Source organism: Oenanthe melanoleuca, chromosome 4, assembly GCF_029582105.1.
Source record: "Oenanthe melanoleuca isolate GR-GAL-2019-014 chromosome 4, OMel1.0, whole genome shotgun sequence".
NCBI classification, from domain to species: domain Eukaryota; kingdom Metazoa; phylum Chordata; class Aves; order Passeriformes; family Muscicapidae; genus Oenanthe; species Oenanthe melanoleuca.
Window position 1 is genome coordinate 10898337 of NC_079337.1, and position 26545 is coordinate 10924881.

The following is a 26545-nucleotide window of genomic DNA, read 5'->3' on the forward strand; positions in this document are numbered from 1 at the left end:
TGGCAAAGTTGATTTTTCTGTCCTAAATAACTATACTTTTACCCCTGGCTAAGCTGACCATCACAGACCTGCCTGAAAGCATTTTTTTTTCAGCACCTCTGTTCCCTCTCCTAGGGTTGTAGGGATGAAAGCACCACGTGGGATTTGCAGTTCTCCTTGCCGCTGTGGGAAGCAAAGCTGCATTTGGTGAGGAGTCATTCCCTGAACTGCTGCAGCTTTGCTGAGGAGTGCAAGAAGAATCTGGGAAAGAGGGAGCAGAGGTGCACTGAGCTGGGTGGCTGACATCCAAGCAGGAAATGATAAATATAGGTAAAGGAGAAAAGATGTCTGTGCAGAGGAGGGTGCTGGGGGCAGCATCCGCTTGCTGTATCCTGCCACCAAAGTCCTCAGTGTGATTTGAATGCACATGTGGGTGGGTTTTTTCATTTCCCCCCCACCCCCAGGCAGTTATTCTGCTTTGCTGGAATACACAGATTTCAGCTGAGCAATGCCTGATTTCTGAGAGCAGGGACTGGGCTGGCCCCTGTGTGCCTCTGTGTAGTTTGCAGGGCATTAGAAACAAAGCAGACATGCATTTTGCAGCAACACCATGGTGGAAATGGCTCTCAAAGGGGCTGACACCTGTATCTGAGTCCCCTTTTCTTTCCCTGCCCTTACCAAGGCCTCTGCAGGCATCCTGGAGAGGGATTTGTTTGGATTTACCTTTTTTTTTTTGGTCTTAACAGCTCTGCCCAAGTGGCTGTGGAGCCGGGGCTTTGAGGTCGGTCTTTTTGTCTACTCGAAAAAACAGTGACAGAATTTCCCAAAAAGGGAGGTGGACACCCCCCAGGAACAGATTTCCCAATATTGATTTTAATTAAAACCCAGAGTGTTATTATACCCTGGGAGGCCAGACCCTCAATTAAGCGGCGCGGCGCAAACCTCGCTGGGTTTGGCAGCGGCACGGGGCGCTATGTTTGTGCACCAAATCTGCCAGCCCTGAAGTTCTGGAGGGGTTTTGGTGCATGCTGGAGGGCTGGCGTCACCCTGGGCAGGGCGGTGACTGCCTTGAGGGGGGGCAAAGCCAGACCTTATATCCCAGCGGGGCAGCAGCAGGGAAATCTGTGCTGCCTGACTCCGTGGGGAGCTCTCGCTGCTGGGGCAGGGTAAGATTCTGCCGCTTTTCCCAGCTGGGTTGTGCATTGATGGCTGCTTTTTGCAGGGAGATGGAGGGGCTCAGCTTGCTGGCTTTTAGTCCTTTCCTGGGTCTGTGGCTTCGTGAAGCGCTTGGGTGGAGGGGATGAGCATCCAGAGCCTTGCTGCGAGGTCAGGGAAGCTTGTGGCCACTTGTTTTCTAGCCTGAGTTAAGCAATAATAGAGCAATTTCTCAAAGAGATAAATGTAGTTTATCAATTACACAATTCCCTACAAGCACAGCTGATACTGGGTTTGGGCAGAGGAAGGTTAGTGGGCCTGACTGAGCTCAGGGGGATGCTGGGAGCATTGCTCCCTGGGGAAAGGCAGGGGTGCTGCTGGAAGGATTGGATGTGCTCCTTGCTCCTTGCTGGAGGAGGGCAGGCTGTGTTTTGGTGCTTTGGTCTTAACAGCTCAGACCTGCCCAGCGCCCCCTCCTGCTATGCCTGTGGAGGGCTCTTTGCACTGGTGCCTTGGTGCTGTTATTTTTGCTGGTGGCAGGCTGTAGAAGCCAATTATTTCCATTATTTATTTGCTTTTCCTCAGTGAGGTTAAACTGTCGGTGGTGTAATTCCCAGGAGCACTGCTCCCTGGGCAGAGCCCAAGCAGGTCTTGGAGCTATGAGAGTGGCAGTGCTCCTAGTCACTCCTCTTGCATCTCCAGTGGGGCTTGGCTTTCTCCCCTCCCTCAAAGGCAATGGGGAAGCAGGAATAAGTTGTCCTGCTCCAGAAAAGCTTTGAGCCCACTACATGGTGAAGCTTGCTTTTCTGGTATTTTGTGGCTTCTAGAAAAAAACAAAATGTATTCATAGAAGCTGAGGCACATCCAAAAAAAAAAAAAAAAAAAAAAAAAGGGAGAGAGAGAAAGAATTAGAAAGAATTGGGTCTATGGAGGGGTTGGGTGACCCCAACAAGAAATGGCTGGAGGTCAGCCTTTCTTCTCCCCACTCACCCACGTGGACACAGGCATGTGGATGGTTTGGAGTGGTGTTGGTGCTTTCTAGCTGAAAAGCGTTCCCTCGACGTGTTTTGGTGTTCGAGACAGCAGCCATGAGGAGTGTCCTGGTGCTGGTCTGCCTGCTGGGGATGGCATGTGCCTTCTCGGTGAGTGCCAGCGAGGGGGGAGCACCCAGGGCAGCTGGGGGCTCACACCAACCCACTCTTTCCCCCAGGGATGCTGTGGGGCTCACACCAATCCCCCTTTCCCCAGGGATACTGTGGGGCTCACACCAATCCCCCTTTCCCCAGGGATACTGTGGGGCTCACACCAATCCCCCTTTCCCCAGGGATACTGTGGGGCTCACACCAATCCCCCTTTCCCCCAGTGTCACTGTGGGGCTCACACCAATCCCCCTTTCCCCCAGTGTCACTGTGGGGCTCACACCAACCCCCTTTCCCCCAGTGTCACTGTGGGGCTCACACCAATCCCCCTTTCCCCAGTGTCACTGTGGGGCTCACACCAACCCCCTTTCCCCCAGTGTCACTGTGGGGCTCACACCAATCCCCCTTTCCCCAGTGTCACTGTGGGGCTCACACCAACCCCCTTTCCCCCAGTGTCACTGTGGGGCTCACACCAATCCCCTTTCCCCAGTGTCACTGTGGGGCTCACACCAATCCCCCTTTCCCCAGTGTCACTGTGGGGCTCACACCAATCCCCCTTTCCCCAGTGTCACTGTGGGGCTCACACCAATCCCCCTTTCCCCAGTGTCACTGTGGGGCTCACACCAATCCCCCTTTCCCCAGTGTCACTGTGGGGCTCACACCAATCCCCCTTTCCCCCAGGTCAAGAGCTGGCTGCGGCGACCCAAGTGGGACGACTCAGAAGAGAACGCGGTAGGGTCTCCCCCACCCCACGTGCCTGGTCCCACATGGGGCTGACCTTGAGGAAGAGCACATTTTGAGGGCTCCTGTACCCAGCACTGATGGGATTTCCCCCTCCCTCTCCTGGTAGGTTTTCAAGAGCCGGCACCGGCATTACCTGTACAGATACATCTACGTGTATCCCCCACAGCGACGGTACCAGGTGGGTGTTCTGAGTGCTTGCTGCTGCTTTGCTACCCCAAATGCAGAGATTTTGGCCCAAATGAGATGGGGGCAGGGTCTGTGCCCTGTTGGCATGGCCTGTGGGCCTGGGCATTGACCACTGTGCTCATGACACCACTGGGAACCCACCCACCTGCCTGCCTCCAACCTGGTTTTCCCTCTTCTTAGGGCAGTGACTCATCCGAGGAAGAGGGGGATGGCTCGGAGGAGGAGGAAGGGGGGGTGAGTATGGCAAACCAGCAGGCTGCAAAAACAAATACGGGAATTTGGGAGCTTTCTTTGGGTTTGTAGTCTCTGCTCATCAGCATTTGTGGTCACTGGCCGCCCACAGACTTGCACTCTGGATACAACTGGATTTTCTACTCTGGGGCTTATTTTATTATTTTTTGTTGATTTTTTTCCTTTTGTTTTCCTTTTTCTTGCTGGGTGAGGATTGCACCAAACAACCCTGAGACAAATTCTCTGGGTTTCCATTTCCAGTGGCTCAGAAAGGAGCAGGACAGGCCAAAAGACAGAAGCAGGGAGATTCACACAACAAAGGAAGAAGGTGCTGTTAGGAGCTTCTCTTACCTTCCTCTTTCAGGGTCTGTTGCCCCTATAGTACTGAGAAAATCTCTATGGAAAATCCAGTTATGTTCTGCATGTGTGTCTGTGGAGTGACACAACTGCTGCTATATTGGGAAAATCAAATTTGTACCAGATGTAGATGGTAAAGCTGCTCCTGTCTGCTGGATCAGTATGATAGCTGTGAGAGTCATCCAGGTCCAAAATTAAATGTAAGGGGTTACAAAGATCTTTTGTGTCTCTTCAGGCTGCAAATGCTCAAAAATAATCCAGTGGTCTCAGGCACACAGGTGCTTTGAAATAAGGATCTGGCAAGCTTAGAAACCTGTGTGTCAGCCCTAAACAAGTATTTAATTCTTTTCTTTTTAAAAAGTTATTTAATGAAAGCCAGGGAATCTGATTTTAAGCCCCACTTTGGAGGTCTGTCAGGACTTGGGATATAGCATGGTGTGGCTCCTGTGCCAGCCCTGGCACCTCCCTGCTATTTACCCCATTTTACCTGTTTCTCTTCCCTACTACTGCAATCTCTAGGGATAAAACCAAGTAGTGGGATGGGCAGCAAAAGGTGGAATTTCATTTCTCAGGAAGGCAATAAGTGGTATGCAGGAATCTAGCTGCTTTTTAGGTCTACACTTTTCATTTTGAGAGCACCAGAGCAGTGGCTGTTCCCATGCAGGGATTGCCTTCACTGGCAGGGTGGTCAGCAAGAGGAATTGTGCTGAAAGGCCCCAAGGTCAGTTATAGGTATGAAAAAAGCCTTGTTATATTGGCTGCTGGATGGGGACCATCGCTTCTGCTGGCACAGCTGGCTGCATTGTGCAATTTGATGGCTGTCATGTTGGAGAGGAGAGCAGCCTGGATTTTCTCTGCCATCAGGTGCATCTGTATTTCAAGGTCTGAGATGGCCCAAAATGCCAGAGTAGGTGTCCTTGGTCTTGGCCTTGGAACAGCAGGGATTGCCCAGAGCAGTGATGACACTGACCTTAGGTTTCCCTGTCCTGGCTCGGCTCGTTTGCTGGTGGCAACAAGCTCCTCCTCCCAGGCTGGGCACTGGATGAGCTGCCCCACCAGTTCCTGCTCCAGGCTCTATTTGCATTTGGGATATTCCTTACCTTTTTTTTAGCTGTACACCCCACTGAGAGCCCTGCTGTGCTGCAGATCTCCAGGGCCAAGTGTTGCTGATGGCTGATTGCTGGTGGGGTTTGGGCTCACACCTGGCTTTGAGCCACCACACTCTCACTGACCATCCACACATGACGTGCAGTGTGTCCACATGCAGTGTGCCTGTGGCTTTCTTTGTTTACTGGAAACTGGGGGAGGTAACTTCAGAAGAAAACCTTTAGATGCTTTGCAAAGCAAAACGTGGAGCCAGAACGGGAACACCCGACTCCAGCCACCACCACTTAATTGCACAGCTCCAGCTGCCCTGCTGCAGCTTCTCCATTTCAGCCTGGAGCCAGACCCGTGGGAAAGCAGGGAACTTGGAGCAATGCCCAAATGCTCTGTGGAGGCTCTGTACTCCTCTCATTGCACGCCACTCCAGCTGCTGACCCCTGCCCTGCCCTGTCCTTGTCCCTGTCCCTACAGGAGCCGTTTTATGCTGGCACCAAGGCAGCTGGACACCCTGCTGGAGCAGCCCCTGGAGACTGCCAGGATGCACTGGGAGGAGATGTCACATCCCCCCAGCAGGTGTGGTTTGGGGAGCTGGAGGGAGCACCCCTGGGGAGGGGCTGTTCACTGCAGGTTTGCTGTTACCCATGGGATGCCCTGCACCCTGTTTCTGCTTGGGGTGATGCTCTGGAAATGCACATAGCTGGACCAAGCTCTGGGGTTGGAAGGGGTACCCCAAAAAGGGTACCTGCCATGCAAGGGATAGGGGGATGCTCAGCTGAGCCCATGCCCCTTTCCACATGGAGCTGCAGCCTCCTGACAACCCAGTAATGCTGTGCTGACTTCCCTCTGCCAGGGCAAGGACTGCCAAGGCACCCTGAAAGGGATCAGGCAGAGGATTGCCAGTAAGGGGGAGGACTCTGAAAATGAAGACAGTGATGAGAATGAGGAGGAAGAGGAGGAAGAGGAGGAAGAAGTAGATGAGAATGAGAATGGTGTCAATGGCACAAGCACCAATACCACAGAGAGTGTTGGACCTAATGGCAACAGCACAGTGGCAGCTGAGGAGGGCACTGGTGAAGCTGAGGAAGAGGAGGAGGAAGAAGAAGAGGAAGAGGAGGAGGAGGAGGAGGAGGAAGAAACCGAAGCCACCACCATGCCAAGCACCACCAACGACGAGGGTCTGACCCAGGCGACAACTATGGATGATGGGGGACCCACAGACGCCACCCCAGATGCCACCACGGCTGGGGAGCTGTGGGAGTACGATGTGACAGCCAGAGAGCACAGCCGGGGCGACGAGGGCACCACCGAGCCTGGGTACGAGGAGCAGGACGAGTACGCCCGCGGGGACAGCTACCGCGCCTACGAGGATGAGTACGGCTACTACAAAGGGCACGGCTACGACGTGTATGGCCAGGATTACTACTACAGCCAGTGAGCAGGGGGACAGCCCTGCTGCTGTCCCTGCCTGCCCAGCCACTCAGGAAGCTGCACCAAAGGCTCCCTGGAGCCACCGCACGCCGGAGGGGACGCCAGGCAGCTGGCTCCATCCCAGGCTTTTTTTTTTGTTTGTTTTTTTGTATCTTGCAAAGTGAAATCAAATGAAATAAAGCAACTGAACTGAGCTTGTCGAGACAGGTTTGCTGCCAAATTTTCTGGGGTGTGTGGGGCAGCACAGCACTTGGTGAGGGGCTAAGGCTGCCCATGAAGCTTAGGGCTGAATCTTGTTATTCCAGCTCAGATGCACATGAAAGGAGGGAGGAACAGCAAGGCTGACTTGGAAAGCCTCTGTGGAGTCCCCTCTGAAGAACGAAAGGGCTCTCTTAGGGATGCTGCTGTGGGATTACAGACACATTCTATGTAAAGTTGATGTAAATTTCCAATACATGAGCAGTGATAACTTTACCATGTCTTCCAGTCCTTGGTAAAGTGCCTCCCATGGCCTGACCGCACACCAGGCAATGTTAGTAAGGGTAAAAACACTCACTTATCTTTCTGTACATCACTAGCTGTAGATGCACACCCCTGTAATAAGAGCTTTGGTTCTTCATTCCTGCACCAGGCATGTGAGTACAAGACTGGGCAACTTATATGTGTGTCTTGAACACCAGAACTGCAGCCCAAAATGTCCCTGTCACACACCCTCATTCCCAGAGCAAGGTAGGGCTGTCACAGTGGCAGTGCATCCACTCCCCTCCTCCATCAGCCTGGCTGGGAGTCCTCAGGGTCCCTGCTCTGGGTTGCTTCCCAACAGAAGTGTGTCCCTGGCTAACTGGTGATCTGCATTATGGATAAGGGTAGAACAATCCCACTGGGTTCCATGCAGATGCCACCATTTGGGAATAATGATGGTCCTCATGCACACTTTATGGCAGGTACCACGCTGCTCTTGCACTCCTAGGAAGGAAACCTGAGTTCAGCTCCTGATGCAGGTCCAACTGCAGAACTAGTCTGTTCCTGCAGCAGCAAGCCACTGGCCATTGTACAAAACTTCTTCCGTATGCCAAATCCAGGCCGCAGCTTTTGGAGAGACAGGAGGTGCAATGTGGGCACCCCTGGGGACCAATCCCTACGGCAGCACTGGGGAGCCCTGCATGCACTGATGGTGTGGGGACACGGGAGTTCCATCATCCCCATCCCCAGGGGGTGCCCAGAGACGTCAGGGAGCTGGCATGGACAAAGGGCCTGGCTCTGCCAGGGGCCGGGTCCCGCTCCCGCAGGGCGCGCAGCCCAGTCCCGTGTGCGTCAGCCCCCCAGGCATTGGCAAAGGCTCTCCTCCAGGAGCCAAGGCACCTGGGCTGGCTGCCCTGGGGGGTGACATCTGACTGCTGCTCGCTGGCCGGTGGGCAAGGGTCAGTTTCCTGCCAGCTCCAGGATTTGCTCCTGCTTGGGGCTGGATGCTGATGGTTTAAGCATTTCTGGTGATAATGTGGCAGTTGTGCCATCTCCTAGCGTTTAGGTTAGGGCAGAGTGGGGAGTAGGATGGGAGCTGCTGTCACCCCATCACAGTGAGTGCCTGAGCCAGGCTGGCCATGGCAGTGGGAGCTCTTCTTGGCTAGGGTGTAAGTAAGCAGCAATGCCACCAAAAGTAGAGGTGAGGAGAAGGAGGGTTTGTACACGGTGCACACCCTTGTAGCACTTCACGATAAAGCTGGGCTCAAAGGGACCTGTGCAAGCAGTGCATGGAAAAATATACTTTTTTTTTTCTTTTTTGCCACTCTTCTATTTTGCACTTGCACAGGCTCAGCTCGGAGGGGTAGAGGCTGAAACCCAAAAAGCGAGTGTCAGAAGACACACTATGATGGCTGCTCTCAGCTTGGCCGATGCTGCCCTTCTGTGCCAAAGGGCCAGGACCAGGCCTGGCTCTGGATACTGCCCTTCCATTTCTGCAGCCCTGCCAGCTTTCCCATGCTGGTCACAACGAGCAAGCCAAGACCCACTGCACACCCTCTTATCAATAACCAAGTTGGATGTGTGCCACACTAAGATCTGCGCTAATCATCGAGCAATTTTGCCTTCAGAACAGATATTTATAAACTGTGCTTTCTGTTTATCCAGCCAGGTGGAACATTTGATAGCTGTCTTTTACCACAAACACATTTTTAGCTGGAAATTACTCCCCCTGGTTATCTGCGGGTGCTGCCAGAGCTGACAAATGTCCCTGGGCAGGAGCTGATTGGCTCTGTGCACCCGGGGCCAACTTTAAATTTCAGCAAAGTGGGCACAGGCTCCACGGTCTGCCACTGGGACCTGCCTCTGACGGGAAAAGGTAATCTTCTTACCTAGCTTCCTGCCCTGTCTCTCTCTAGCCCTTCAGCTCTGCTGTCTCTGAGCAGGGATTCTCCTGCTTCCACTCTGGGCAATCCACAGTGGGGATGGGGACATCCCGATCCTTGGCTGTGCACATCTCTTGAGCTTACATTGCTTTGTACTGCTGATCCTTGTGCGTGAATTTCCTTCTGGTGTTTCCTGTGGCAATGCTGGTATGGCTGAAAACAGTCTCTGGGATGGACCTGCAAGCCCAAGCAAGGGTGGTTGGGTGAAATGAGAATTATTGGCCAACGGAGCTATTGCCTCCTGCCATTTATCAGTGCTGTGAAAGCCTGCTGCTTCCTAAATTTGGATTTATGAACAGCTTAGCTTGCAGCAATTTTGGGGGATCATTTATTGCAAATACCCACCCAAGCTGCTTTGACAGAAGGAGTTAGGAAGTTTTAATAGTCGGTGTGCCCACTTGGAACTGCTGACTGTGCCCTAAGCCCATGGTGAGAGCATTGCCCTTGTTGCAATGAATGCAGAGAGGCAGGACAATGCCAAGGGCCACCACAAAGCCTGGGAAAGCTGGGTTGCTGGAAAACCCTGTTGCCATGGGAGCTTTGGGACAGTGGGAGCTTTTAGGTTGCTGCTAAGCAGAATTATTGAGGACCACAAGTGCCAGGAAGACAAACTGCAGTGATGCTTCACTTTGTGCCTCCAGGAGCAGCCCAAGATGCAAACGTCCCTCGTCTGCCTGTGCCTGTGCCTGCTCAGCACAGCCCTCGCCACACCTGTGAGTATGGCTTTTCCTGGGTTCCCAGCACACTGCTGGAAGAGTGAGATGTACTACCCAGTGCATCCTGGCATGCTTCCAGCAGTGGGAAAACGGGGTTGTAGCTGCTTACACCACCTCTGGTGCTTGGGGAGGGGATTAAGGTGAGCAGCAGAGGTGAGCCCAGAAGGAAAAATGTATATTAGCACTGAGGTGGCTGAGTGTGTCCCATCAGTTTAGCAATCAGGGCACTGCACAAGTGTCCATCTGGGTGGCTGTACCTCTTCCCCGGGATTTCTGTGGATCTGGGAGCTGCCCAGTGCTTTTGGCCTGTGAACAGCCTGAGCCAAGCCACAGGAAGGGAGGTGTGGGAAGGATGCTCATCTTACCCATGTGAGGAACAGCGGTCAGAGGGGCGCCAGCAATTATTTTCCAGCTCTCCTAATGGGAAATTTTGAGAGATTTAACTAAAAGCAGGGCAAACTAGGATGAATGTAATAGCAGCTGGTTTTGTCCTGTATAACTGTTGCTCAGCTAGAGTGAAAATCTGCTCCTAGAAAAGGTTTGCTTTTTTGTCAGGGTAAGGAGTAGGGAAATCCCATTGGCCATGAGGGATGGGCCCCTCCCTTGTGTCTTTTACCCCCCCAGAGCAAGCTCTCACAACCCAGTCTGTAGCAGGGCAGCCCAGGGGAAGGCAATAAATCAGCATAGATTTGCTTTTCAGATAGGGGCACAGAAGAGAGTTAACACTATGCTGTGTAACCAGAGCTGTAATCCAGCCTTTGATACTGTTCACAAACAATGAAACAACCTGGGAATATTCAATACTTTGGGGTGTGTTTCTGCCCCTTCAGTTAGGCTTGGGATGTTTCAGTGACTAATTTTGCTGAAATCAAAGAGGACTCCCCTCCATGGAGCTCTCTCTCACTCTGTCATGCAGGGAATGCTTGAAATGGCTTTGTGGGGCTCACAGGATGCTCCCACCAGTAGGCAACCCTGAGGGATACACTAGTCAATACCCACTAAAAGATGCCAGAATAATCAGGGAAAGCTGGAAGCCTCCAAGCAGGTACAGAAACCCGGCTGTGAGGACACAGAGGCTGCTGCTCAGTAGCTCAGTAAATACTGGGAAACTCCAGCAGTTAACCAGCTCCAGATTCCCATCACAGACAGATCCAAGAAGTAAGCTGGAGCGTGCTTTTGTGAGCAATGGTGCTGTGTATAAAAAAATGCTCTGTGATAAAATCCTCTACAGCAGTCTCCAGGAAAAGGGTATTTACAGACCAACACTAGCCTATGAAAGATAGCATGCAATACCACCATGCTGTAGCAAAATTCACAATACTTTTCAGACCCTGGAAATGGGGTTTTGACCTTTCCTACTACTGCTGTCCTTAAGTCAGCACCCCAGGTAGTGCCTGGGAATTTATTGGCTTATCAGTACAGTTTTCCCACCCTTTACCAACCTTCCCTGAACACTGGGCAGGGCAGGGGGCCAGCACTGGGCACTGGCAGCTGCCTGGATGCTGGGGCAGTTTGATGCCTCAGCTCTTGCCTGTGTTTTGCTGCCCACAGGTGCCACCGCCGCTGCCTGGGAGAGCTGCTGGGAACTGTGTGGGACAGCACCGGGTATGTATACCTCTGCCAGCTCCTGGGGCCTCAATGAGTACTGGTGGGACCCTGCTGCAGTGCCAGGCACAGAAAGGGAAACTTCTGCCAACGCAATTAATAAGGAAATTATGGGTTTTGCTTATTTTCTTCCCCACCAGATACTTCTGAAAGGCTGCAACGCCAAGCATGGCTTCTACATTTTCAAATATGTCTACTCATTCTCAACACGGAGAAACCAGACACAAATAAAGGTGAGGAGGTGGCCAGGGGACACCCTGGCCTGGCTGCAGTGCCCCCAGCAGCCATCCATCACCCTGACCTCTCTCTCCCTTGTGTGTACTGCACAGAAAGAAGAGGCTGACCACCAGACTATCATCCCCAGCCACCGGCTGGATGAGGACAATGCCAGGCGGGAGCCACCGGCTGGGACAGCTGGGACAGCCCCAGAGCACAGTGACAACAGCAGCACTGAAGTCATCGAGTATGGGATTGTCCTCAAGCCTGAAAACCACAGCACCACGGGAATCAGCAGGGATGGTCCCAGTGCTCGCCCTGGCTCTGGCACAAGAGCACGTGGCAGCAGTGGTGGCACGGGTCCCACCCCATCCAGCTCAGAGGGCAGCGGCGATCTGGATTTGGTGGTGGAATTTGATGGCAGTGCTCCCATTCCTCCTCAGGGTGAACGCCCCAGTGAGGCTGTGGTCAGGAACAGGTCCAGTGTGAGGAGTGAGGACAAGGATGACGGTGCCCCCAGGGTGGTTCCAGTGACTGCTGGGAGGGGGAGGGCCCCTACCACCAGAGGGGCAGGGGATGAGGGCAGCGGGGAGGCCACTGTCTCTGGCCAAGGGCAGCAGGGTGTTAAGCAAGGTACAGGGACAGGAGGCATCGCTTTGTCCTCTGTCACCGAGAAGATGGAGGATGTCCAAGTGGGTGCTGCAGGTGTGGGTGAATACGCTTACATCCCCGATTCAGGCAGTGTCACCGTCACCCGTGGGAGCCTGGGCAGCACAGACACCAGCTTCACCCAGATCTCTCCAGACAAGGATGACGAGGTCAACATCTTCATTGGGAGGGCCAACATCCGTGTGGGGGAGCAGGAAACCACCCAGGCTGGTGCCCCAGTGGGGAGCAAGGATGATGGCATCCCGTCTGTGGGAACCAGCAGCCCCCTCTCCAGGGGGAGCAAGGATGATGGCATCCCGTCTGTGGGAACCAGCAGCCCCCTCTCCAGGGGGAGCAAGGATGATGGCATCCCATCTGTAGGAACCAGCAGCCCCCTCTCAGGAGGGAGCAAGGATGATGGCATCCCGTCTGTGGGAACCAGCAGCCCCCTCTCCAGGGGGAGCAAGGATGATGGCATCCCATCTGTAGGAACCAGCAGCCCCCTTTCCAGGGGGAGTAAGGATGATGGCATCCCGTCTGTGGGAACCAGCAGCCCCCTCTCCAGGCTGGATGTCACTGCAGCACCCAGTGGTGGCGAAGATGACAGCATCCCTGTCCGCAGGCAGCCTGAAAGACTGGCCACCACGGCCACCCCAGCCCATGGGGACAGCGTCACCAGCAGCCTCAGGGACGGGCGTCTCACTGGAGAGGATGAGGAAGGTGCCACCACCATCGGTGCTGATAGAGGACTGGTAACCCCTGTCCCCTGGAGAGTCACTAGTGGTGGCATCACCAGCCTCACAGTGGCCAGCATCCTTGGGAAAGATGATGATGAGGTGAGAGGAGAGGGGCAGAGGTCCAAGGGGAAGCCAGGCCGTGTGACCCCCCGCCAGTGGGGTGACATGGAGGCCACTGTCACTGTCCCAGCCCAGGGGGCCAGCATCCGCCCGGCCACTCCCGAGGGGGACGGCAGCACCACACCGGTGACAGCCAGCAGCCACAGGGCAGGCACGGGCACCGTGCTGGGCACAGCGGGGAGCGGGGAACTGGGGACAGCCACCCCCCGTGTGGAGGCACGGCCCGGGTCAGGGATCAGGGTCCGTCCAGGGGGAGCAGGGCTGGACAAGACACCCGGGACGGACAAAGCACCGTCTCCAAGTGGGAAGCCCAGCAGCGGGGCCCAGACAAGTGTCGGCGGCTATGATGGCGGCGCGGGGGGCAGGTCGCAAGCCACCAAAGCAGCGGCCAGCCCCGCTCCTCAGGCAGGGCAGGACACGGGCGGCACGGCAGCAGCAGCAGGGGGCCGGGAGCGGGGCCGGGGCAGCGGGACAGCAGCGCCGGGGGCCAGGCCCCACGGCAGGAGGCAGGGCTCCATGGCCACGCTGGGCCGCAGCCGGCAGCTGGACCAGGTGAAACGCGCCGACGAGCTCCACGTCCGCGAGCGGGCCTTCTACAGCCTGGGCGGGGCGGGCGGCGGCCCCCACGGGCCCTACCCCGGCCTGGGCAGCGCCGACAGCAGCCAGTCCTCCGAGGGGGACGGGGGCAGCCACAGCGAGAGCGGGCAGACGGGACTGCAGCCCTCGGGGTGGGGGGCCCCCGGGTACCCCCAAGGCCGCTGGATGTGAGCGCGGCCGGCATCCACCCCGGCAGGCTCCAGCGGGGAGCTGGGGCTCCCACACGCCGCCTTTCCCCGCTGCGGGCTCTGCTCTTGCCTCGCTGAGGGGCGGGTTGTTTCACGGTGCTTCACAGCCCAGGAGGCAAGAATCACTGGTTCGTGCGATCTGCTGTTCAGCCGGGGGAGGCTGCAGCTGGCACAGCAGCAGGAATGCCCGGGAGCCTGTGCCACACAGCCAGGAACAGCAGCCATGCTACACGGCATAGCGTAGCGGTGTTCGTGCACTGAAGCCAAGCAACTAAAGAAGCAGTGAGAAAAAGCCTCTGTCCTCGCGGTTTCACTTCCATTACTGGAGAAATAAAGGCATTTCTGTACCTGAGGATCTGCTGGCTCTGCTGTTTTTAACGGGACTTGAGGCAGTCACTGCCACAAGCAGCATGCTGGGGGTGGGCTGGTCCCTGGGCATAAGGGGATTTCTGGCCACAGCATATCCCTGGCCCTGCCATCTCCTGTGGGTCTGCAATGTGGCCAACAAGCCCCACACATCCCTCCCTTGGGTTATCAAGCCCTGCCAGAGCCAAGTCTCTCTGGGCTTGCTAGAGAGGCTCACAGAGCATCCTCTCCCTCTGTTCATCCACCTCCTCCAGCAAGAATTCCCCACCATGCCCTCCTGGTGCTACATTTCCTGGCCACACCGTCCTTCCAGGAGCACCATAACACTCTGGCTGTGCCACTGCCATTCCTGCTGCTGGCCCCTGCACACAGGCCAGGCTGGGCTTCGACAGGCTGGAGCCGTGCTGTCAGTGGTGCCAAAAGGTAATCACTGTTTATGCAATTGCAGGTTGCTTTTTCTGGCTGGGAAGCTGCTAAAACAGGCGTGTTCAGCAGTGTGCCAGAGCCAACAGCACAGTGGGAGAGGTGTCAAGCCTCGAAGGGAGAGGTATTGCTTCAGCACATGCTGAGGGGACTCACCACCAGTGCTGTGCCCATGCAGAGAGCAGCCAGAAGCAGCCAGGAGTAGCCACAATGTCAGTGAAGTACCCACAGACTGCCTGATTCCCTGCCCTCTACACACCTGCAGATCCTGTTAGGGGATACAGAATCACAGGATGGTTTGGGTTGGAAGGGACCTTAAAGCTCATCTAGTTCCAACTCCCCTGACACAGGCAGGGATGCCACCCTCTAGACACCAGGTTGCTCAAAGCCCCATCCAACTTGGCCCTGAATGCTTCCAGGCATGGAACATCCATAGCTTCTTGTAGCAACTCGGTACTTAGGGAGTTTGCAACCCCTGTGCAGCACCCAGGCCCCTCCATCCTCAGTCCTGACCACACCCTTGTCCCAAGGATTAAGCAACATCCTTAAGCAAGGGCTGGGCACCATCTAGTGGAATAAAAAGCCTGTTGCTGGGAATGCTTTGTGCCTGTTGAATGATGCTGGCGTGGGCACTGCTGCTGCCTTGTTCCACTGCTTCCCCGAGGTGCCAGGGAGCTCTGCCTGAATGGTGAGCTCAGGTCTAAAACTGGCTAGTTCAAGTATAAATGGCATACATTTATAAAACAGCATTACCTCCTTGCACAGTCGCTGATAAAGCTCCTGGAATTTTTGTGCTGTGACTCAGGCTCTACATCTGGGAGAATACATTATTTTGGGATGCTCACCCTGAGCCCCCTGCTCAGCACCACAATGTTGCCTGGCCCTGCCCTTTCAAAACTCACCTGCCAAATAGCACAAGTGGCCACTGAACATAAAAACTGCAAGTTTCCCTAGGTAAGGGTTTTGCCAGAGTATTGGAGTAAAGCAGGGAGCTGGTTTTTCCTTGCAGTGAAGGGTAAGCAGATGGGCTGGCAGACTGGGGATTGGCAGGGTGACACTAACCACTCCTTGTGCTCAAACACGTGTTTTTGAGGAAAAATTTACTTCAGACTTTTAATAAATATGCATTTATACTATGTTCCTTGTGTTTTAGTGCTTATTTTTTAAAGTGATTTATCTACAGGTGTTTCTTCATGCTGGGACAGCAGAGGCTGTTGCTGGAATCATTTAGGGTCTTTCATCCCACCCTGTAAGTGTGTGAACCCAGGTGAAGAGTGATAGGTACTATCTGAGGGTACAGAACAAAAAATAAATTGTCCCTAAAAATCCCAGCTATTCTTCTGAATGCTAATTGTGATCATGTGGCCAAGGCAGGTATGGGCACACACTGCTGCTTCAGTGGTGCCCTCCCCGTTGTAACACCATGGTTTTACAGAAGAGGGCAAAAGCAGACAGCCAGAGGGAGCAGCTGAAAGCAGCACTTCTCAAAAGAGAAGGAGCATGGCTGCAGGACAATAACAACTTTCCTCCTCACCTGCTGTAGTTACTCAGTGAGACCCTTCTTAATCCCACACCAAAGGCCAGGGACTGACAGGGACTGAAATACTGTGCACAACCCCAGCAAACTCTTCCTCCCAGTGCTCAGCCTTCCTGCTCCTAAGCTGCCAGCCAAGGTGATTGCAGGGGGCCTGAGCACAGCCAGGTTTTTGGAGGATGGAAGATGTCCCAAAGCCTCCATCCTTTGCCAAGAGAAGCACTTTTTGCCATTGAGGTGGGTGCAAAGCTGCTGCCTATCATCAGGGGGGTTAAAAATGTTTTTACTTACTCTGAACAATCACTAATAGAGCATCCACCAGCACTTCCCTGTAAACATTTTGGGAAACATACTCTGAAGTCACAACCATTGCTATAGTCAAGTAAAGGAACATTTTGGCATATGGAGTAAAATACAAATCTCAGTGACATTAGTAAAAAATATTATTAGCCAGTATTATAATCTGTTTGGGGCCTCTTTTGACAATTCTTGCCCATTTCCCTGCATCCTCATTGTGGCTTTAGAGGGACTGGTCTGCAAGTTTTCTTTGGGAAGCAATTGCCTTGCAGCTGGATACTTTGTTAAACAGCATTCCACATTACATTCATCCTTCTTAAATTACTTTGTGGGCCTTGTTCTGATGATCAGGGTAATCCTGATGTGGGAGAGTACAGAGCTGACAATCCCTGGCCAGTGAGCTGTGAGTTTCTCACTTCCTGATGTTCTCTGGAAAAAACATCTCCTGTCAAAAAAGTCCTGGCAAACTGTAGTCATTGTGTGACAATCCAGTGCTGTTCCTCCAGGTAATTAATATACCAAGCCAATCAGTCTGTGTTCATCTTAGGCTGTTGGCTATAATTAATCTTTTAAGTTTGGGAAGTTGGTAGATACAAGCTTCTTCTGTCATGAAATGGAATGGCAGGGGGTGTTTCAGAGATCTTACGCCTTACTTCAAAGCTGACCTGCATGGGAGGAGAGAAAATAGGTACGTGGCCTTTTCAGCTTCCCTGCAATGTGTAGGGTATCTCCTTCCCACCACCAAGTGATGAATATTTTCAATAGTGGCTTTAATTAAAAAGTTTTGGGCCTTAATAAATCTGGAGTCCAGAAGTGATAAGGGAGATAAAGCCTGACAGACTTCAAATGTTTGACTTACTAAAAGCTGACCACCCCCTTTTCCTCAGCGCTCCCTCCTCCCTTGTCCCTGTTGACACATTCCTGCAAAAGCCATCCAATTCCACCCCAAAATACAAGCCCACTCAGCCAACCTCAGCTGTACCTGCAGAGTGAGTGAATAGGCTCCCTGCTTAACACATGGGATGTTTCATATGCCAGTAAATCCACTTGTGCTTCATCTCAGATAAACACTCCTGCTTTTCAAAAGTGCTGGGTCCAAAGGGCAGAGTTTTAGATAATAAAAATCCTAAAGGAGATTTAGTGCCTGAAATAAAAATGCTAAGGTGCTAGAGCAATTCCAAATATTTATTTAATATATGAATAAGTAAGTGCCAGGCACTGAATATGAGAAATGAAAGATGTGAGTATAATGACCAAAACAAGCCTTTGCTTCAAGTTCCTGAAACTTCCAGGACTGAGAAAGTTCCAGGACTGAGAAAAATGGGAAAATCATCCCCATCCATCTTTAAACACTCAACACTTTGCCAATTACCTAAAAGCAACAGTTGTATCAACAGAGATATTATTTTAAGAAATGATTCTCCTCATGTAGAGTGTGAGCTGAAAATATCCATATGGTATCCATAGCATTGGATGAATTCCCACCATCCTCCCCAGCACTCATGGACCAGGGGCTGAGGAGCATCCCTGTATTCAGCAGGGCTGGGATAGATTTGCTGCTGCTCTCAGCAGTGCAGCCAAACCCTTTGAATGCAGGCCCAGTGGTAGACTGGTTAGAAGGAAAACTGAATTTTAATTCCACTTTTTCTGCTTTCATAGCAGAGCAGGGCTTCAAGAGGAAGGTGCAGAACAAATCTCCCAATCCTCTTGTGAAATGCTCAGTAGAGGAATAGTTGAACACCTGAAAAATTCAAGACTTCAGAGACTTTAAATAAGAACCTAAGTTGTTGGACTTCCACCAGTTTAGAAAAAAAAACAACCCAACACCAGAAATCTCTTCATTTAGATTTGATTTCTGTTTACTAAGGATTAAAATTAAAACAGACTCATGTGAGTTTTCAGCCACAGACTAAAAACCATGGAGAAGAGAAGCTGTGGATGCCCTGTCCCTGGAAGGCCAGGCTGGCCAGGGTCCTGCACACCCTGATGCTGTGGATGGATGGTGCCTCTGCCCATGGCAGGAGATTGGAACCAGCTGAGTTTAAGGTCCCTTCCACACCAAAGCCTCCTGGGGCACCAGGAGGGTGCAAGGGCACAACAGGGGCTCCTGCTGCCGTTAATGGAATGTTGCCACAGCCAGACCGTTGCCACAAGGATTCCATCCCAGGTGACCTGGGGTCTGTTGAGGCAGTTGATGGATCCTCTGCTGGGAAGCAGACACAAAGTGTCCCTCTCCTCTGCTCTGTGTCCATCTTCTCCATCCCTGGGGGGAGCAGAAGGTGATTTGATTTATGAGGAAAACTCTTGACTGAATACACAGGTGAGTGTAGGTTATTTCTGAAAAGATTTCTGATGCCAAGGGGATGCTCTGGGCTTCTGGCCCAGCTTCAGGTGTCTGAGGCTCCACTCCTGAACTTGTACAGAAACTGGTGTTCAGTTCTCTGATGAACTTGTACAGAAATAGTGTTCAGTTTTCTACTGGACTTGTAGAGAACTGGTGTTCAGTTCTGTATTGAACTTGCACAGAAATGGTGTTCAGTTCTCTACTGAACTTGCACAGAACTGGTGTACAATTCTCTACTGAACTTGCACAGAAATGGTGTTCAGTTTTCTACTGAACTTGTACAGCAATAGCGTTCAGTTCTTTACTGAACTTTTATAGAAGCTGATGGCTTGGGGATGGGAATCCTGGAGCACAGATGATATTTAAGAGAATGGGTATTTCAGATAGGTGATCTCCTTTCTTGCCCTCTGGTAGGTTTGGAAGAACATTGTTCTCTGATCCTTAGAAGTCAGGGTTTTGTAGAGGTGTGCTACCTAAAGGAATCAAAGGGATCAATCGCTGCAGCTTCTCTGGCATTGCTTCTCTGGTGCCTGTCCTGCTTACTCTTCCAGTGGGAAACACCATGAGCACAGTGAGTACTTTACTACTCAATGCAAATCTGATTCCTAAAACACATTGTCTGGGGTACTTCCAGAAAGGATTTAAAGAGTGTGTAACAAATGCATGGGAACAGAAGCCTATTAAGCCTATTAAGCCTTCATGTAACTTCATGCTTAGGGAGATGGAAGATTTTGAATCTTTCTGGGTGCTAGCAATATTTCAGAAATGCTTACAGTGTGAACAACGACCTGAGAGAATTGTGAAGTAGTCTCCTCATTTGCAAGCCTTTGGGATAGGCTATTTCTTGGTGAGACAGCTGGTAAGAGATTGGGGGGATTCCTTTTCCTTGATACATGCACTCAGGAAGGAATGCACCACAGCACCATATGATGCACATTCCAGCCTTTGCATGAGTGTTTTCTCTACCCTTTCATGGATGTTGCAAAAATGGGGGGCACGTTGCCCTTACTCCCACAGAAAATTCTAAGGCTTTGCTCCCTCTTAGAACCAGCAAAAGCGCCGTGGAGAAGCAGCTGATTCTGGTCAAGCTCAGAAATGGAGCAGGCTGCTGGCTCCCAGCACAGGTGGAGCTTCAGAGCCGGAGCCAGTAGACTTCAAAGAAAGTGGTACACATTCTTTTGAACTTGGTAAGAACAGAAACTGCTTCTGGAGGGCTGAGATCCAGACAGATGTGTGCATTTGCCAGGCTCTAACTGCTTTAGTGGGGAGGAAGGGAAATCTGGGATTTTAGGAAGTGCCTAGTATGACATCTGTAAACACCAAGACTCCTGACAAGCACAGGGATTTGCAACACATTTGCACTAGTGGGGATGAACTGTGTAGCCAAGGTCCAAGTGCTGCTCAAACACCTGAATGTTTGCTCTGAGCAGCTTGCAGCTGCCCCAGCAGTTGCCCCAGCTGTCAGTACACAGGGTGGCAAACTAAGTTTGGGATCTCCCAGCTGGGAAGCAGATAAGGGAAAGTTGTCATTAGCTGTGTGTTCCCTCAAGGGAACATATACAGTATGCTACTTTAAAATCAGGATACCTGCTATGATTCCAGCTTTGGTTTGGGGTTCTTTTTTTCCTCTGTCATAAACATTCCCCTGTTAGATTAATCTTATGATGGTGTATACATTCTGCAAGCTGCTGTCATCCAACAGAACAGTGTGAGGAGCTCAGCCACTCTTTTTTGCAGAGGACAGGGCTGGCAAAGCTCTCCTGTGGACAGCTGAGAGCAAAGCTGAAGTGAAATGTTGGACACATTCCTGAAAAGACCCAGGGCACAGATGAATCCTACCTCAGCCTGTTCCTCTGGGGCTGCCCATTTCATTCCTCTATAATTTCTGATATTGATTCTAACATTCTGGTTTTCAGCTGGTGAGGAATTCATTGTCACAGCCGACTCTCTTGACTCTGAAGACATCAATCTAACTGGCAATGATTCTGGCAGTGTTGTGGTAAGTAGTGAATGACACACTTCTCTCCATCTCACAGCCAAATTAGTTTTCTCTTGTGCTGCCAGGCCTATCTTCTGGCATCAAAATTTTCAGTCTGACATTCAGGGCTGAAATAGAACTCTGACTTACCTACTTTAGGCTTAGGTTAACTTCAGTTAACCCCAAATGCATCTCTGAATGCACCAGCATCTCTGAGTATCTCTTGCAGAGACTGGAAGAGTAATTTAAAAGACCTTGTTGCTCCAAAACTTGGGGAGAATGTTTAGCAGTCATGGGTAATGGAACAGAAGGAGCCAATTAAAAGCTGAAGCTGTTCTAGAGATACCCAAGATATAGGCCAATGTTTTAAAGAAAAAGGAAATAAGCCTTTGACTTCCCAAATATGAAGTGTTTAGCTGCAACATTGGTTTGAGGCATTCCTGTCACTGAGGTACCAAGCACAACTGTAGCTGGCTGGGGTACAAACTGTTATTACTCCAAGAACTATTTCAAGTTTATTAATTTAGTTCTATTTATTACTCCAAGATGTATTTTACGAAGATCCAGCCCACAGGGTAGTTTATCCCTTGAGTTTTGGGATGCCACTGCTGCTGTGCAAAGCAGAAACACACAGCAGTGATGCTGGGAAAGACCTTGAACTTTATGGAAGAATCTGCATGACCCAGCTCCAATTCTGCAAAAAGAAGAGTGGGTTTGGGGTTGGACTTTTTCTTAAGCAGCTGCTCATCTCATACAAAGACTTTATGGCCATCTTCCAATTTGTGGAAAAAGAGGGAAAGAAACACTTCCAGCCTAAATCAAATAAGGGAACTGAAACAGAGAGCAGGGTGGAAGGTGTTCATGTGATCCTAAGTTACCTCTGTTTCTAACCCATTCTAGCAGTGGGAGCAGAACCAGCAGCACCCACTTGTTTCCAGAGCAGCAGATGATTCCTCACTGCTACTGGCAAGTGATGATGACCTGGAACCAAGAGATAGTGATGGATACGTGAGAGATAAAGTGTATCTCCAAAGTCTGATTTCTGACATAAGGTAGAAAGAGGTTCTTGTCAAGTTTCTGGGTTCTGCTTAAATTCTGCGCAAAAACTTCAGACATAGAATATAATATCCTGTCTGGAAGAGAACTAAGTGAAAAAAATCCAAGCAAAATCCAGCAGAAACATTTCTTCTCTGTTCATGAAACCTTTAATGAATGTGTCTTACATAATTGCTTGAGATGAGCTGATATGCTTGCAGTACGTAAGAGTTGTTGGAATTATTGTGTTGCTGGGATGGGGTATTGCTAAATCAGAGTAGGGGATGTTTTAATTCCTGATATTCTGTGTCTCAGTAACCCTTTATGTGTGCTGAAAGTCATGGCTGCATGTTCTTTCTGGTCATGTTCTCTCTAGTGCATGGTCATCAGATACTCTTAGCTCTCCAAACTGGATGGATGAGTACTCAGAGGTAAGGATCCATGTATTGTCATCATTTCTGTTTTGTGGGAGGGAGATTTTTGGGCAGAGAGGGAACTGCACAGCTCAGCTGGCCAGTGTGGGATGCTGTGGGCATGCTGGCCTGAAGCAGAGCCCTTGCTTTGAAGCTCCAAGCTCGTCCCTCCAAGTCACTTCTTGCTGGTGCATCCAGAGGGAGAAAGTTCAGCCAAGGTGGCACTGGCAGATGTGTGCTAGATTCTTCTAGCAGCTACTGAGAGATTGCAGATGACTGAGTTCTATTTGCCTAGTGCCCACAGAGCAACAAACTGGAATTCTTTCCTCCCAACCCCTGTTCTGGCTTTTTTTCTTCATCAGCCCTTCACCCAATCTAAAATTTCTATGGCTAACACAATTTTCCTGTTTGGGAGAGAAAGAGGGAAAGATTTGCCTGCAGCCTAAGTCCAGATAGGGAGCAGAAACAGGGGAGCAAGGAGAAGGGTTTAAACATGTTTCTTAAGCTGCTACCCTTTCTACCCACCTGCAGTGGGAGCAGTACCAGGAGTGCCCACTTCTCTCCACACCAGTGGATGATTCAGTTGTGCTACTGGCCAGTGATGGTGATGAAAAGCTGAGAGATAGTGATGGGTACGTGACAGATAAAGTGTCTCTCCAAAGTCTGGTTTCTGACAGAGTAGCAACAGGTTTTTGCCAAGATTTTAGGTTCTGTTTAATCCTGTGCAAAAAATTCATACCTGGAATATAGTAACCTGTATGGTAGAGAACTGAGTAAAAAAACAAAACAAAACCATAAAATCCATCAGAAACTTTTCTGTTCATGGAGCCATTATTGGTTGTATCTTACACTATGGTTTGAGATATGTTGAAATGTTTACATAAAAGTACTTTGTAATGCTCAGTTTGCTGGACTGGGATATTGCTAGATCAGAATAGAAGATACTTAACATTTCTGATATTTTATGTACCAGTAACCTTTGTGTTTGGTGAAAATAATGACTGTATATTTTTCTTGTTCTCTTTACCACAAGGCTCTTTGGTCCCCTAACAAGTGTGCTTTACAACGATTGCTTCTTATGGGTAAGAATCCCCATGTCATCCTCCTTCCCGTTTTCTGTGGGAGGGGAATGGGGCAGAGGGGGAGCTGTGGGACTCATCTGGCTGATGGGCAGCTGGCTTGAAGCACAGCCCTTGCTTTGAAGCTCCAATCTGCACATCCTTCCAAGTCATTTTTTAGTGGTGTGCTTCAAGGGAGAAATCCTTATCAAGATGACACCACTACCAGATCTTTGGATTCCTCATTATTTAGCAGCAATTGCAGATTGAGGATGTTTCAAGTCTTCTTTGCCTGCTGCCCATAGAGGAGCAAACTGGAATTCTTTACTCAAATCCCTGTTGGGCTTTCCTTTCTTCAGCAGCTATTCATCTAACACCAAGTGTTTGTGTCTATCACAGCTGAATTTGCCCATTTTGAGGAGAATGAGGGGAAGAAATATGTATAGACCAAATCCAATCATGGAACTGGGGGAGCAGGGTGGAGGGTATGGGGGGTTCCTAAACTGCCTCTGTTTCTACCCTGTTGCAGCAGCTGGAGCAAAACCAGCAGCACTCACTTGCTTCCAGAGCAGCAGATGATTCTTCACTGCTACTGGCAAGTGATGAAGAGGAAGGAAGAAACAACAATAGGTATGTGAGAGACAGTAGGTATTTCTAAAGTCTGGTTTACTGTCATAGGGTACAAACAGTCTTTAGACAAAGTTTATGTTCTTTGTGATATTATGACCTAGAATATAGTAGCCTGTCTGGAAGAGAACTACTTAAAAAAAAATTAAAAAAAACCAGAAATCCTAGCAAAATTTGACAGAAACCTTTAATGAATGTGTCTTACATAATTGCTTGAGATGAGCTGAAATGCTTGCAGTACAGAAGAGTTTTTGGAATTATTGTGTTGCTAAATCAGAGTAGGGGATGTTTTAATTTCTGATATTCTGTGTCTCAGTAGCCCTTTATGTGTGCTGAAAGTCATGGCTGCATGTTCTTTCTGGTCATGTTCTCTGTAGTGCATGGTCATCAGATACTCTTAGCTCTCCAAACTGGATGGATGAGTACTCAGAGGTAAGGATCCATGTATTGTCATCATTTCTGTTTTGTGGGAGGGAGATTTTGGGCAGAGAGGGAACTGCACAGCTCAGCTGGCCAGTGTGGGATGCTGTGGGCAGCTGGCCTGAAGCAGAGCCCTTGCCTTGAAGCTCCAAGCTCGTCCCTCCAAGTTACTTCTTGCTGGTGCAGCCAGAGGGAGAAAGTCCAGCCAAGGTGGCACTGGCAGATGTGTGCTAGATTCTTCTAGCAGCTACTGAGAGATTGCAGATGTTTGAGTTCTATTTGCCTAGTGCCCACAGAGCAACAAACTGGAATTCTTTCCTCCCAACCCCTGTTCAGTTTTGTTTGTTTTTTTTTTTCTTCTTTTCTTTAATTCATCTAATATGAATTTTCCTATTTGGGAAAAAATTGAGGGGAAAAAAACCACCTGCAGTAAAAATCCAGTTTGGAAACCAAAATGGGAGGAGGAGGATGGTTTTCAGGCGGTTCTGAAGCTGCTTTTGTTTCTATCCTGTTCCAGCAGCAGCTTCTTATTTGTTTACAGGGCAGCAGCTATTTGGCTACTTACTTTTAATGTTCTTAACCAAAATTAGAGAGTGATAGCCTAACATGCTTCATCTCATCTGTTGTAATTGCTTGGTTTAGCTGGTGTTAGCATGTAACACCAGGGCTGCACACCAAAGTCTAATTGTATTTTCTTTTTTCTCTCTCCCCATATGCACTGATGCAAGCTTATTGAAGGTGAGTTTACATTTTAAAGTTGATAATGGGATTGTTATAAATATAATAATTAGTTTTTCTGTCTCCTTTCCAACCACCTCAAGCAGCAGGGATTGAAACTGCATTTAGCAAAAGGCAAAGAATAGTGCTAAAGCCTTTGGTTTAAAGAATGGAGCCCATCTGTGTCTGGTAGCTGCTATTGAACACAGTGGAAAATCCCACAACAGAAGTTGTTGCTCAATGCTTATGTAGGAAAGAAGTTTAATTTGGTGGCATTTTCTGTAATTTTAATTGATTAGTGCTTGATTATTGTTACATGGACATGGCAATTGCAGAGATCATTGTTGCATGTGTATTCTGAGAATTAAAAAGCAAGCATCCTTTGGGTGTTACCAGGCCATTCAAAATGTATCTCCTTTGAACTATATGTGTTATAATTTTCAAGTTACCTCAACACCATAGGACCACAGCAGACTCTGTTAGTAAGAACTGTGTGAGGCAGTTTCCCTGCATTAGGCAGATTTGTTCACAAGTAGTACAACTCTGTGGAATGTAGGACACTGAGACTCTCCCAGGTAATATTTTTAGCTGTTTGTAGGGTGAATAGAGGAAATGTTTTGGGTTGGTCTGTAGCAGAATAATCACAATGTGTGGAAGGGTTCAACGTCAATATTTAGGGGAACTAGTTTCTTTAAGATTGCTTTTAACTCAGCTGAATAGGGTCCATTTCAAATAGGAACCATTACAGACTATTTCTAATAACTCATTTGAAGGTAGTTCCAAAGAGAGAGGGTAAAGAATAGATCTAACTTTTTGAAATTAAATTGCAGGGTGTGAACAACAAAGAAGCCAGTTGCTGTTGGACAGCTCTGTCCTGAGTGATGATGATGAAGATGAAGCAACAGATAATGATGTGACTGATTCAGCATCTGAAGAAGAGGATTCATCAGAAGATGAAACTGAAAGTTCAGAGTATGTATGCCTCATGACCTACCAGACACTGAAATTTGTTTTTTGTTTTTCATACAGACAGGATAAGTTTTTATTGCTATGGCCTGGCTTACCTTTGAAACCTTCACTTACTCTACTTATTTCCCTCTTTCAATGTCAGCCATATCCTATGCTGCATGATGATCAAATGATACCATTTTTACTTCAGGAGAGGAAGGCAGCCCAAGGCAGATGGAAAGCTTTGCACACAACATTAAAAACAAGTTTGGGGGTGATTAGGCACAGGCCATAGCTCACAATGCATTCCATTTTCTTTTCATGCCAGGCTCTAGTAGGTAAAAAATGCTTTTATTGGTATTGATGGCTTGGCAGCAGCTGGACAAATTCTGTGCAGGCTTGGATTACTAAAAGGCAATGTAGGAGAGAACTTAATATAAAAAAGGCATAATTTTTCCCTTCAATCTCGAGCTTCTCTGTTACAGCATGCCTTCCTGCTCTGTGTAGGTGAGGCTGGCAGACCCACACCCATTATTACACAGAGCAAACTGAGGGTTAAGGACATGCAGGGCTCTCCAAAGGCAATGTGCCATGGCTGCTCAGGGCAGAGTTTACATGGCATTTTAGGTGCCATGACCCCCCATGTGTGGTGATATAAACAGCCACATGTTCTCTCTGGTTCTGTTCTCTCTAGTGCTTGGCCAGCAGGTACTATTAGGTGTCCCATCTGCATGGATTTTTACCCACAGGTAAGGACCCACCTGTGCTCATCTTTCCAGCTTGGTGGGAGGGGAATGGGGCAGAAGGGGAGCTGCACAACCCAGCTGGCT

General features: G+C 50.0%; 2 protein-coding genes across 2 annotated transcripts; both read left to right on the plus strand.

Annotated features, from left to right (window-relative positions):
* Positions 1-2222: 2222 nt before the first annotated feature.
* On the plus strand, positions 2223-6330 carry IBSP (integrin binding sialoprotein). Its single transcript, XM_056490772.1, has 6 exons — positions 2223-2276; positions 2955-3005; positions 3124-3195; positions 3384-3437; positions 5367-5468; positions 5746-6330. The coding sequence occupies exons 1-6, from the start codon at positions 2223-2225 to the stop codon at positions 6328-6330; spliced, it is 918 nt and encodes a 305-aa protein (XP_056346747.1).
* A 3033-nt stretch (positions 6331-9363) lies between these two features.
* MEPE (matrix extracellular phosphoglycoprotein) lies at positions 9364-13859 on the plus strand. Its single transcript, XM_056490137.1, has 5 exons — positions 9364-9441; positions 10996-11049; positions 11190-11282; positions 11379-12182; positions 12435-13859. The coding sequence occupies exons 1-5, from the start codon at positions 9382-9384 to the stop codon at positions 13536-13538; spliced, it is 2115 nt and encodes a 704-aa protein (XP_056346112.1). The 5' UTR covers positions 9364-9381; the 3' UTR covers positions 13539-13859.
* The last annotated feature ends 12686 nt before the right edge of the window (positions 13860-26545 follow it).

Coding starts and splice junctions, on each gene's coding strand:
- IBSP (XM_056490772.1), top strand. CDS start 2,223: ATGAGGAGTGTCCTGGTGCTGGTCTGCCTGCTGGGGATGGCATGTGCC. Junction 2,277..2,954: donor GGATGGCATGTGCCTTCTCG/GTGAGTGCCAGC, acceptor CCTTTCCCCCAG/GTCAAGAGCTGGCTGCGGCG. Junction 3,438..5,366: donor CGGAGGAGGAGGAAGGGGGG/GTGAGTATGGCA, acceptor CTGTCCCTACAG/GAGCCGTTTTATGCTGGCAC.
- MEPE (XM_056490137.1), top strand. CDS start 9,382: ATGCAAACGTCCCTCGTCTGCCTGTGCCTGTGCCTGCTCAGCACAGCC. Junction 9,442..10,995: donor GCACAGCCCTCGCCACACCT/GTGAGTATGGCT, acceptor TGCTGCCCACAG/GTGCCACCGCCGCTGCCTGG. Junction 11,283..11,378: donor GAAACCAGACACAAATAAAG/GTGAGGAGGTGG, acceptor TGTACTGCACAG/AAAGAAGAGGCTGACCACCA.